Below are 12,436 nucleotides of genomic sequence, written 5' to 3'. Positions count from 1 at the left end.
CATTAGTAATGTACACTATAAAACAATCTCATAACCAAATGAAATATGCCTGGCATTATCTTTGATAGAATTTTATCTCTTCTCATTTCCGAGCCTACTTGCTGTAAAAAGGCTCAGTGCCATTGTGATCAAAGTGCTATAGAGTATCCCATTTTCTGCATGTTTTACATATGCCCACCATTTGTCAAGGTTGTCCAAACTTTGCCATTGCATGGGCGTTCCAGGCAAACAGGCCTGTGCGTACAAATTTTTAAAAAATGCATTTGGGGGAATAATAGATTATTTCAAATTTTTTTTTAAAATAGAGGGCATGAGGCCAAACTGGCACAAGGTCACCTTTCCCACCACCATCTGGGGCGAGGTGCCAGAAATGCTGCCTGGATCGAAGACAGCAAGAACTCTCTCTACAGTAAGCACCCAGACCCAGATACCCATTCATCCAGAACATCTGAGAATTAAAGCTATATACCTCTTTCCAAGGAAGCACAATTAAGCTGAACAGTCAAACTAGATCTTCCAAAATCTGCCCCCGCCCCAGCTCAAAAGAATTTTTTTTCTTTCAGACCAAAAACTAGTTGTAAATACAAGTTGGTGCAAAAGTCATCACCAGAATGTATTAAGGAATACTTTGTATCCCATGTGTTTAGGATGCTAATACCCTGCAAACCAAAAGGCTATAAATGAACAGTCATGGAAAGCTGGCTGCAGTACCTGTATTACTTTGAGGGTTGGGTATCACAGATGTACTAAGTAATCTGCTTAAAAGCCAAAATGTATTAAATGCTGGAACTGTTGAAACATTACTGAAGTGCCATAAATCGTATTTAAATTTGTTTACTCCCCTATGAAACATGCCTCATTTTAAAGTCTGTAATATCCTACAGGGATAAACCTATTTAATATCCATGTAAATGAGCATCTCTTCTTTTGTAGGAGTTCCAGCTTACACCTCATCTCATTACGTGCCACATACAGAAAGCTGTAGAAATGACAAAATGTAAACATCTATTTTTTTCAGGTCAGCTGTCCTCTTGTAAATGTTAAAGGGCTTATCATTAATTTCACAGACCAGTGGCACTATAGCTGTATACAGTATTCTGTGACCTAAACAGAACCACAAAGGATCTCTTTCCTAATGCAAGATAGGTGTATCCATCACAAGTCTAAAACACTGACAATCAGATCTATATGCACCTTGAGTAAGGTTAGAAGATTGAATATTAGTTGGCTAATGAAAATTTTGTTAACTGACATTCAGGGATGAATGAACCCAAATACCACTGCTGTAAATCTGCACGCTAAATTCTCAAGACCTGAATAACAATAGGACCACAGAAGGGCTTCAGCCAGCCCTGAGCAGATTTGATTCTCCTTCTGCTGTCTCCCATATCTGTTTGCCATGCTCTTGTCATTCCTTATGTTACAGAACATCAATCATAAATAAAGAGTCTATGCCCTTAGAGTGCCCAGGTCTGATTCACAAACATTAGCAGGGAATACAATTACAATTGCCTAACATCAAATACAATACAGCCAACCTAGAACAGGGGGAGGGGGAATGAGCCTTTTATTTTTAAGACACTTTTTTTGGGGGGGGGGTCTCTGCAGCTTTTTAAAAGGCAGAAAATACAGGTAACAGACAGTTTGGTTTGTTTCTTTGCTACATGCTCATGGTCAGTAGACCTCTGAAAAATGCAAGTCACTTGCAGCTTATGTTTTAAAAGCACCTTGCCTTGCTTTTGAATTCATTTGATGAGAATGCCAGTTGTTGGGGCTCAGGGATGGTACCACTTGCCTGAATGTAAGAAACTTAACAAGATTTGCACATAGGCAAAAAGCAGCCCTTTTATCTTCAGCCTGATTATCTTTTATCTTAAGTTAATGTCAGGGCAAACAAGTCAAGATACTATAATAGGTCTGTTATCTGCATCATTGCCCCTCAACTTCTGCCTGCTGTGATTGCAACTTCAAAGATTTAAACGTTTATGGAGTATTCAGCAGCAGAGACAAAACAGTTGCCTCCTACGCCCTGTATAAATATGAAGTTAATCCCTTCAACGCACCCCTGAAAACAGTATCGATAAGATACACAACACGCTGTATGGACCTGCTCCAGGGCCCCGGGACAGGCAAGCCGAGCTCTCCCTTCTCCCCAGAGCCTAGCGAGAGGGGAAAAGGGGGAATCACCCCCCACGGAAAAGTTGAACATCTGCATTTGCTGAATTCACCTGCCCGGCAAGGCGCCCGGAGCCCAGGCCATTCGAGTCCTAACGCAGCCGGGGGGGAACTTCCAGCCCCGCACGGGGAGGCGAAGCCGGGGACCGCGGGGCGAGCGGGGCAGTAAGTCCGGGAGGGCAGGGGCCCCCTTTCCACACCCCGCAGCCGGCCCGGGGGTGCGGGGGGGGGGACAGTCCGCGCCGGGCCGCCCGGAGAAGTTGCGAGGCGGGCGGCAAGTGGCCGGCGTGGGGGGGGGGGCGCGCCCCGAACAAAGGCAGCCGCGGCTGGGGGGGGGGTCAATTCCCGATACCGACCGATGCTGCGCCCCGAGAAGCCCGCCCCGGGGAGGGAGGCAGGGAGCGGGGGGGCCCGGCCGGGCGCGCCCCGCGGCTCCCCGGCGCCGCGCGGCCCGGCGCTCCGGCCACTCACCTGCAGCCGGCGCAGATCCAATTGCTTCCAATATTGGAACATCGATCCCACATCGGCGGCCATCTTGGGGGAGCCCGGCGAGCGGCGGGGCGAGTGCGTGCGGGGTGGGCTCCCGCCGCGGCGGGGCTCAGGGGCCGGGCGGGGCTCTCGCCCCCCCACCCCCCCGCGCCGGCCGAGCCCCCCCACCCCCGCCCGGGCGCTCCAGGAGCCGGGGCTGCCCCTGCGGTCGCCCCCCTCCCTCCGCCGCCGCCCGCCCGCCCGCGACCAAGAGACGGGAGCGAGGAGCCGAGCGGAGCGCGGCGGAGGCGGGCGGGCGGGCGAGGAGGTTTCCCCGGCAGCGAGCGCTGCCCGCCCCCTTGCCCCCCCCCCAAAGTCCGGGCGCGAGGCGCTGCACTTGACTTTGGCTTCTGCCCCCCCCCTTATCGATCCTGACGTCACGTGCGGATCGATGCCGGAGGCCAGGGAAGGAAGCGCTTTGGGGGGCGTAATTTATTGGATGGGGGGGGCCCAGACCCCGCCCCCACAAAGTTACAATGGTTCCGAGTTCGCGGTTTGTTGTTACTCCCGGGGCGCCGCCCCCGCCCCCGCCCCCGCCCCGTGCGGTCCTGGCTCCCGCCCGCTCCGTCCCGGGGCCGGGCAGTGCGTTCCCCGCGCAGCGGCTTGCGGGAGGCGCGGAGAAGCGGGGACACGCGGCGGCGGGTGGTTCTGCCTCTCGCCCCGTTGTGCGCGGTGGGCCGTACTGCCCTGGCTGGGGCGGGGCGGGGCTCCTGCACCCCCCACCCCCTTTCTGTGCAGCAGCGGGGTGCTCGCACAGAGCGGACCAGGCTCGGGCTAGATCCAGGCTCGAGGCGGCGTCTGGTCGCCCCCTGCTTTGCCTTTTGCAGGGGAAGACGGGCCGCCTCGCTGCCAAGGCTCGTCGGGCACCGTGCCAGCCTGTTGCCAATAATCCATATCTATCCTTCAGGCAGGCGCTGATTCTGTGCTCCCCCCCCGGGGAGAGAGAGCATTAAAGCTGCATCAATTTTGCTGGGTTCTAGGAAGATGTATCCTTCAAAGGCAAAAAGTAGAGGGGATGGAGAATTATATTTTATGATCAGCCAGCTGCCGTTACATCATTCGTGTATAAGGACGATAGATCCCGGCAATGCTTCCTAAAAGGATAAAGTTCATAAGAGTCATAAAGCTAACGAATGTCTTCTGTTTTCTATGCCCTCCTCCCTTTATGCCCTGTGGAAGGAGGTCTAGGATAGCACCTGCTTTGAAGCTATTTTAAAAGTTTGTTAATGTCAAGCAAATAATTGGTTGATCATCCCTTAGATACTGAATTGCCTGAAGGCTTAGTTCTGGATCATTCAGGCTGGAGATGGCTCTTCAATCACAATACAAAATTTCCCCTACTACCTTTACAGCCTTTTTCCCATGGGCAGGGCTAAAATGTCATTTATCAAGACACAGCCAGCCAGTCTTCTCAATTCCCTGTTCCCTAGAATTTGCAGACAGTAATGATTTTAAACTTTAGTAAATAAATTGAAATTGCACCAGTTTTTCTAACAAAGACGATGATGTGTTGGTGCTTTTTAAAAAATCTTAGCTCCAGCCAAGTTCACAGTTACATTTCCATCTCCGCTGGACAAAATTAATGCATGAAGGTTTCATAGATATGTGGCATTACAATTTGTCTACTTACAACTCCTTCCTATAAGCACTTGAAATAACTGTCACTTTTTTATAGCCCTTTAAGAGACAGTTGTAAAATCTGATACGTGTATATGATCTTGCAGTGTAATTTAATTCATTTTTAATCAAATCAATTTAAAAAGGTGACTTGCTTTCCGCTAGCTGCTAAAGAGAAGACTGCTTCCAGACAAAGCTTTTTCAGACAGCCAGTAAACTTTTTCAGATTTTCAAACTGACATGTTCTGCACCTTTAACCCTAATAGGAATTGCCACAGCAAACATGCTTACAGCACAGCAACAAGAAAAATCCAATAATTCAGATTGTTTGAAGACTGATATTTTTAAAACACCTTAATGCAGCTATTCTCCGAAGAATTCAAACAACTTTAATGCCAGAAAGTGGTACTGCAACTAAAGCAGATTCATACTGATTTTTTTTTTTGTTTATTGCCTTTTTTTGTTGATGTTAGAGGATTTTCAAATATCTGCTCCAGATATTTTACAATTGTACAGCAGCTTGTTATGCTGAACGGTATTGCATGTGAAGATTCTTTGAACATTACATTTCTGTTTCACTATGTGTAAATAATAAATTAAAGTGCTAGGAAAACGTACCCATCTTCATACTGAAAAGATATTATTGATGTTGGTTGTGTCAGGAAGATTGTTTGCATGTGTAAAGAAAGTGCTAAATAGTTATTTTATTAGAATATTTTTCCTGTGACGTTAAGTGAACAGTTTTTAGTATCCAAGGGCACTAGTTTCTGCCTGAGACATAGTTCTCTTAAAAATAGATACAGATCCTAAGCATCCACACACACAGGTAACATTGTATATGAAAAAAAAAATAGCTCTAATGATTTTTTTTCTACGTTACAAAGAAAATTTGGGGCAAAAATGAGGCATGAACAAGACAGGGAGGAATATTAAGGATAGAGTGTAGCTTTATCCAGAAAACATATGTAGGCTTAAGTAAACATGCCTTTAGAAATTCATAGGCTTGCACAAAGATGTTCTGAGAGATAATGGCAGGTCCTTAACCACAAACAGATAATGATATGCGAATTCCCCTGCATCAAAGCCGAAACAAAAGAAAATGTCACCCAGGAACACTATGCAGCCCCAGACAGGCCACCAGAAGCCTGGCTACATGATAGACAATGCCTAAGCCTTCAACTGAATTCACTGTGAAGTCACAAGACCAGAATGGAAGTGTATTTTCCATATGATGACATGCAGGTATGCCTCAGACAGCTGCTGTCTAAAGATGAGGGTGTGACAATTATGTATATGATTTGGAGCAAGAAGTAGAAGCTGAAAATAAACATCACAAAGAAATAATAGCTGCAGCCTTGTTTTGTTCTGGGATCCTTCGTCCACCCCTCCCATCTGACGGTATGCCATGCCTAATTGCAAGTTCTGCTGGGGTATCGCCCACTAGGCTCTGCCTTCCCCACCCTGGTGAGCTTGTAAGGTGACTTTTTTTTTCCTAAACAGGGAAGATGTATATAGGAAGCTTTGCATGAGTTAGTACTTCAGCGTGTGGCCTCTAAGCAGTAGAACACACTATGCACCTTGAACTACACAAAAAGTCACTGAAGTATCTAGATGCCAAACACCCGAGAGTGGAGAATTCACCTTCCCAACTTAGAACCCACTGAGCTTCTCGCTCTAGAGCAGAACTCCCAGCTTTTGGAGTTTCGTGGTCCATTTGGCTCTGGCAAGAAAGGGGAGTTCTAGGCTGCTATAGAATTTACGAGGTTAGTTTTATTCCACCTGGTCGCCCCAGCAGCGGTGCAGGAATTACTGTCAGGCCAGAGTTGTTTTCATTTGCATTTCAAGGGGTTCTGCTTGATGTGAAAAGCAGGAGTTTCAATTACATTTCCATTGAAAAGTGATGGTTTAAATTAAAAGGGACAACTTGAAACAGAGTCCATTTTTTAAAAGGAGTTAAATATAGTTTTCGACCCTCCACTCCCCCACCACAGCCCCTGACCAATTTTTGTGGTTTTACCCTCACGTTTTTCCTCTTTCTTATTACACCACTTACACAAGGGCGACTCACCAGCAACACAAGTGCGACCCAATATCACAAGACTCATGATAAAGTCATGCAAATTAGCAACACCACATGGGAGATTTGTCATTGACTTAATGGGGGGGGGGGCAGAAACAAACCCCAAGCCTTGATCACGCAGTGAGGTGCTTAAGGAAAGTAACTTGGGCCTAAATCAGAGCGCGTCGCATGCAAGGAATAAGGTGCATCTCCACCCAAACTAATTCTAGATCCTGTTTGTGTCCCGCTTAGCCCTGAAAACTTATAGTGAAAGTGGTGGAAGTTGCACCCCAGAGCTTTAGGAGAGTCTGGAAATAAACCGGGGAAGGAGGGGGGGAGCCAGAGAGTATCTGTACCATCACCCCAATTAAGGGTTTGGGGTTTTGTGGTGTTTTAAGTGTAAAAGATTTGGTTCCATTCGCCCCCTGCTGTCATGTTAATGATGGCAAGCCAGATGCCAATGGTACTTCTCGGTGCCCTAGGAATATCAGACAGATGCAAATCAGCACAGCTTAGATCTCTCCACTTAGGGGCCACTTTTCTCTCCTTTACACCTGCCATTGACCTCAGTCCACCAGTGCAACCAAAGGCCTTAGGGGGCCAGATCCTCAGCGGCTGTAAATCAACCTCCCTCTACTGCAGTCCAAGCACCTACTTGGATTTACACCAGCTGAGGATCTGGCACTACATGTTTATATCACACTTGACACCGTGGCTTTCAGATAGCACACAGCACTGCAAGCAAGCAGAGCGAGCAAGCAGAGGCGAGTGGATGGTAACTGGAGGCAACAGGAGTTTTGTAGGAGTAAGGCCTACAGAATCAGGCCCTACATGCAAGCTAGTGCAATTAGGTTGGTTAGATTTTTTTTTTTTTTGCAAAAGACTGAAAGGAAAAACAATCTCCCCCCAGGGGCAACTTGTTTTTTTCTGCCCAGTCACCATCTGGTCCCTCGCCCCCACAGGGCTGGTGCTGGCTTCTGCCCTCTTTTACATCCTAGCTTGTGGCCACAGCAGCCAGGCACCACAAACATTCAGGATGGCAGCTAGAGGAGAACCCAATGTAGATTTCAGTTGCCTCCAGTCCATTTTCACAATGGGGAGGGGTCAATAGTGGGGGTCCCCAAGGATCTGTACTGGGACCTGTGCAATTCAACATACTCATAAGTGAGCTGGAAAAAGGGGTGAAAAGTCAGGTGGCCAAATTTGCCAACAATACAAAATTACTCAAGACAGTGAAGGCCAAAGCTGACTGAGGAGTTGCAAAGGGACCTCACAAAACTGGGTGACAAAATGGCAGACGAAATTCAATGTTGTTAAGTGCAAAGTGATGCACATTGGAAAACAATCCCAGTTACATATACAAAATGACAGGGTCTAACTTAGCTGTTACCACTCAAGAAAGATCTTGGCATCATTCTGGATAGTTCTCTGAAAACATCCACTCAATGTGCAGTGGCAGTCAGTCAAAAAAAGCGAACAGTGTTGTTAGGAACCATTAGGAAAGGGATGGATGAGACAGAAAATACAATGCTACTATATAAATCCATGGTACGCCCACATCTTGAATACTGTGTGCAGTTCTGGTTGCCTCATCTCAAAAAAAGATACATTAGAGTTGAAAAAGCTGCAGAGACAGGCAATGAAAATAGAGATATGGAACATCTTTTCCATTCAAGGAAAAATTGGAGGGACTGGAAATGTTCCTTTTAGAGAGACAATGGGGGGGGGGCGGGGGGAGATGTGACATGATGGAGGTCTATCAACTCATGAATGGTGTTGAGAAAAAGTGTTATTTACCCCTGCACATAACACAAGAACCAGGTGTCACTCAACAAAATAAATAGGCAGCAGGTTTAAAAAAAGGGGAAGTATTTCTTCACATAGCACAGTCAACCTGTGGAACTCCTTGCCAAGGGATGTTGTGAAAGCCAAAAAATATATAAATATATATAACTGGGTTAAAAATAAAAGAATTAGATAAGTTCATGAAAGATAGATCCACCGATGACTATTAGCCAAGATGGTCAGGGACACAACCCCATGCTCCAGGTATCCCTAGATCTCCAACTGCCAGACACTGGGACTGGACAACAGGGGATGGATCACTTGAAATTACCCTGTACTGTTCATTCCCTTTGAAGCATCTGCCACTGGCCACTGCCGGAGACAGGACACTGGGCGAGATGGACCATTGGTCTGACCCAGCATGCACATTCTTTCATGTTTATGGTTTTGGTTAGGCCAGGGCTATCCCAGCCATGGCAGACCCAGGCCACGTCCAACCCCTTGCCCCCCTGCCCTCTTTGATACCTTATAAGCCCATCACTTACTATTAGGGGTAAGGAGGAGTCCTTCATCTGCCTACCGCAGCGTTCTGACACCTTCCTCAGACACATCTGGAGCTGGCCACTAACAGAGACAGGACACTGGCCTAGATGGGCTTTGGGTCTGGTCCAGTCTGGCAATGTCTATGCTCCTAAATATGGCCTTCCACCATCATACAGTCCTGCATTTCCCCCAGCCATAGATTCCCTCTCTGATGAGGTAGAGAGGATGCATTGCTTAGGCACATGCTTCTTGATTCCACTGCCAGATCTAGCACCCCCACTGTAAGGGAGCAGGACACAGGCAGTCTGGCCTAGCAGTCAAAGCTGGGCAGATGGCCACAAGCCTAGGATGGCTACGAGGCGGTAGTCAGCAAGCCGGGATCAGAGAAATTGCTAGAGCTGGGATCAACATGCAAGCATCAGTTAGGGTGAGAGACCGGAGGAAGTGACCAGGCTGGAGTCAGGAGGCCAGAATCAGGTCAGACTAAGGCTGGGGTCAGAGACTGGAGATCAGAACAACGTCTGGAGTCACCGCAAGCCAGAATTCTGCAAGGTTGCCCAGAAAACTTCCTGGGCCACTCTCCAAGCTTAAATAGTGAACATTGGCCAATCAGAAGGCCACAGCATGTGGTCACTCTGGACCCTTTGGGCGGTACTTCCTGTGGTTCCTAATCTCCACAGTGCTCCTTGGAAGTAGTTCTCCAACCTCCCTCCGCTTCCCCCTCCCCACAGTGGCAATGTGGAAACATCAGCTAGCCCCAATCCCACAGGCCTGGGTCAGAGTCCCACAGATCCTTCGGCTCCCTGGGTGACCTTGGACAAGTCACTGTCCTGCTCTGCGCCTTGGGTCCCCCAATCAGCAAAATGAAGAGAATAATTTCCCAGCCTCTGCCTTTAGAATGTCAGTGCTCCCCTACAGGGACTCTTACTACATCTGTGTCCAGTGCTAGTCCCCTGGGTCTTGGTTAGGGGCACTAGGTGATTCCAGACTCAGTAAAGATTTTCTTAGTGCCGTCATTGAAAGGCCAGGGGAACACATTTCCTCCCCCACCCCCATTGCTTGTATAAACCTTAAAAGCCCCAGAAAATTGACTATTTTGTTAACTTAGCCTAAAATAGTTCCTAGTAAAAACGTAGCACTAGACAGGGCATAAAATCTGCCCAAGGGTTGGTGGAAGATTAGCAAGACGCTGATGTTCAAACAGGCATTGCAAAGTGTCTCCTACCCTATTTTTCCTGCATAACAAGGATTTCAGAACACAGGCCCTAATTCTGTAATCAGATCCACACAGACAGACCTCAGGGCCTGTGCGGACAGAACCCTGCCCACACTGGGTCTGGATACAGGTTCAGGGCTTTGCCTATGCAGATCCAAGTGTGGAACTGGGGCTGAAGTGAGTTTCCCAGTGTAGATCAGGCCTTGAGTGCAGTTATGATTAGAGAAGTGACATGTCCTAACTCAGTGTGTTCTCTCTGTGCCTTTGAGTCCTACATTTACTTGACTGACCAACACCAAACTGCACCTCCTGTAGCCCCACAGAGCCAGCTCAGCTCTGAGAGAGCAGGCGGGATTCTAGTCGTTAGCAAGATAGAGTTAAAAACAAACAGCAAAGCCCGGTGGTGACTGAAGATGTAGCCAGTGCCCAGCTTGATTCTCAGATCCCTGGTGGCGTCTGCAGTGCCGGCTGTCAGAAACAAAACAGGGTCATCTGACGGGTAACGGAACACGTTTGATCCTGGCTCGCAGGAGGGGGAGACAGCACGGAAGCGTTACAAAGGAGGTTTTGGTTTTTGTAAACCACAGCCCCTCTTCTGAGCTGCAGCATCTGCCGATTTCTCCCTTCAAACCCAAGGCAGGGGGGAGGGTGGGTCTCATCCCACGTGGTGCAGGCCCTTAGCTACGTGGAACCCCTGGAGTCGCATGCAGCAAAATTCTTTGTTCCTCAAAAAGTCTTCACTTGACAAAGATCAGCAGTTCCCTCCACATAGTGAAGGAAAACCCAGTCCTTCCAGCTGGCTGTTTTAGTAGAGCCACATATGCCCTGATTGCCTAGGCAGGGCAAGGCCAGAGTATGGAGATACAGGTGCCAGGAGCCTCTCCCCACCCTGAGTGGCCATCCACCTGTAAAATTCAGGGAGGAGATCTGAGTGTGACTCGAACAAGCGGAGCAATGGCTGCACCCTGTACTCTGAGGACCCCGGGGCCTGACTTCCACAGCATGGGCTGCTGGTAGACTTAAAGCCCGGGTGAGGTTTTGGATCAACTTGCGCCAGGGAAAAAGTAGTACACATGGGTAGGGGAAGACCGCATTGATGAGCAGTGAAGAGCTTGTCAAAAGCAGCAACGTACAGTCCAGCAAGTGGACTGGGTCTTGGCTTTCCTGGAACGTAGGCCTCATGGACACACAAATGGACACTAGTTCATGGGGCCGTCTGGAGTCAATTCAGTCAAACCGAGGCAAATTTGGCTGTTGACAAGGCTTCGGAGCCAAATCCTATAGCCAGGCAAGACGTCTCTTGAAGTTGGCACGCCTTTGGGATTGTGCCCTGCGCTCCCACTGACTGCTGGGGGAACTGCATTTAGCCCCAGTAAGCCCTGCAGGATGTGGTATTTAGAATTCATGGTCAGTCTGTGGCAGGGGGTGGGGAGGGAAGAAAGTCCCCCCAGGAGATCAGTCCGCAGTGTTGCCATTGACTAGGAGCCAGTGGGAAATCCTCCCATGTTCCACTTAAGAACCAACCACTCCTATATAAATAAACCATCTCCCCAGAATCCCAAACACTCAAGGCTCATTCCGGGAATGAGAGACACTGAAGCTGCATGCTAATCACAACTGCCTAACTACCTGGCCTTCTCCGTGCGCGCAGAGGAACGTTTGTTTGGCCAGGTCACAGTAAATCAGCAGTCGCTGTAAGGTGTAGGGCTGATGGTACTTAGTTTAGAGGACCAGCACGGGCCGTGGGAGAGGGCTGTAGAACTGGGAAGCAGGAGGCTTGAGTTCCATTCCCAACTCCACCAGCAAATTGCTGCCAGTCCCTGGGCAAGTTGTCCATTGTCTCTGTGCCTCAGTTTCCACATCAGTTGATCACACCTAGCGATGCTTACCAGCCCGGCTTTGGACTCTGTGGATAATGGTTGCTCGACAAGTAGCAATCTAAACAATAGAATGCACAGAAACACTCATTTCAGACAAAGCAGATTCTAACCCTGCTCAAAAGAACGCTGCAACATGCAAGTTAATAAATCAGTCTGTCTCCAGACTGATCCTCTTTGTGTCACTGACAATGGCCCATTGTAACTGGCAACCCTTTGCCTTCACTTTTGAAAGGCTTTTTATTAAAATATGGAAGGGACTTTTCTGCCCGATTTAAACAAATGTTCCCGGCTCCCATGTACGGCATTAATTTATTCTCCCTTCCCTGATACTGGTGATCCACCCGATAACTCTTCCTTTGGAAAAGGATCAAGTCCCTTCCTAGGATACGGAAGGGAGCGGTTTGTAGAAAGTGCCTAAAAAGCCAGAGACAGACCTCCCCCTGCAGCTTACAAAGGCCTGCGTGCCCCTCAGGTAGAACTCTGCAGGGGGCAGCAGTACAGGGCGTCTGGAACAGTGTCGCGAGCTGCTGAAGTGAGGTGGGGTCATGAGCAGGGTGGGCGAAGTCAGCCAGCCAGAGCCGTGGGATATGCATCACAGGCACCCCGCCCAAACCGACCATGATCTGCATAAAG

General features: G+C 48.5%; 1 protein-coding gene and 1 long non-coding RNA gene across 4 annotated transcripts in view; one reads left to right on the top strand and one right to left on the bottom strand.

Annotated features, from left to right (window-relative positions):
- The window catches only part of CUX2 (cut like homeobox 2), a 265,715-nt gene that overhangs the window by 225,065 nt on the left and 28,214 nt on the right, over positions 1-12,436 (bottom strand). The window contains exon 1 of one of the 3 annotated variants that reach the window (XM_084649638.1): positions 2,647-2,793. The exons of the other annotated variants lie outside the window; for them this stretch is intronic. Within the exon in view, the coding sequence (XP_084505764.1) occupies positions 2,647-2,709 (63 nt within the window). The 5' untranslated portion in view covers positions 2,710-2,793. Of the gene's footprint in view, positions 1-2,646; positions 2,794-12,436 lie in introns of those variants that run through there. 3 annotated transcript variants of the gene reach the window in all.
- LOC311531850 lies at positions 2,082-5,648 on the top strand. The gene is made up of 3 exons (XR_014714289.1): positions 2,082-2,340; positions 3,611-3,689; positions 5,374-5,648. It is a non-coding gene; the product is annotated as an uncharacterized lncRNA (long non-coding RNA).

The sequence above is a fragment of the Lepidochelys olivacea genome (genome assembly GCF_965140295.1).
Source record: "Lepidochelys olivacea isolate rLepOli2 genome assembly, chromosome: 15".
In the NCBI taxonomy this organism is placed as follows: domain Eukaryota; kingdom Metazoa; phylum Chordata; order Testudines; family Cheloniidae; genus Lepidochelys; species Lepidochelys olivacea.
Note: the sequence above shows the minus strand (reverse complement) of the source record. Positions and strands in the feature narration are given on the sequence as shown.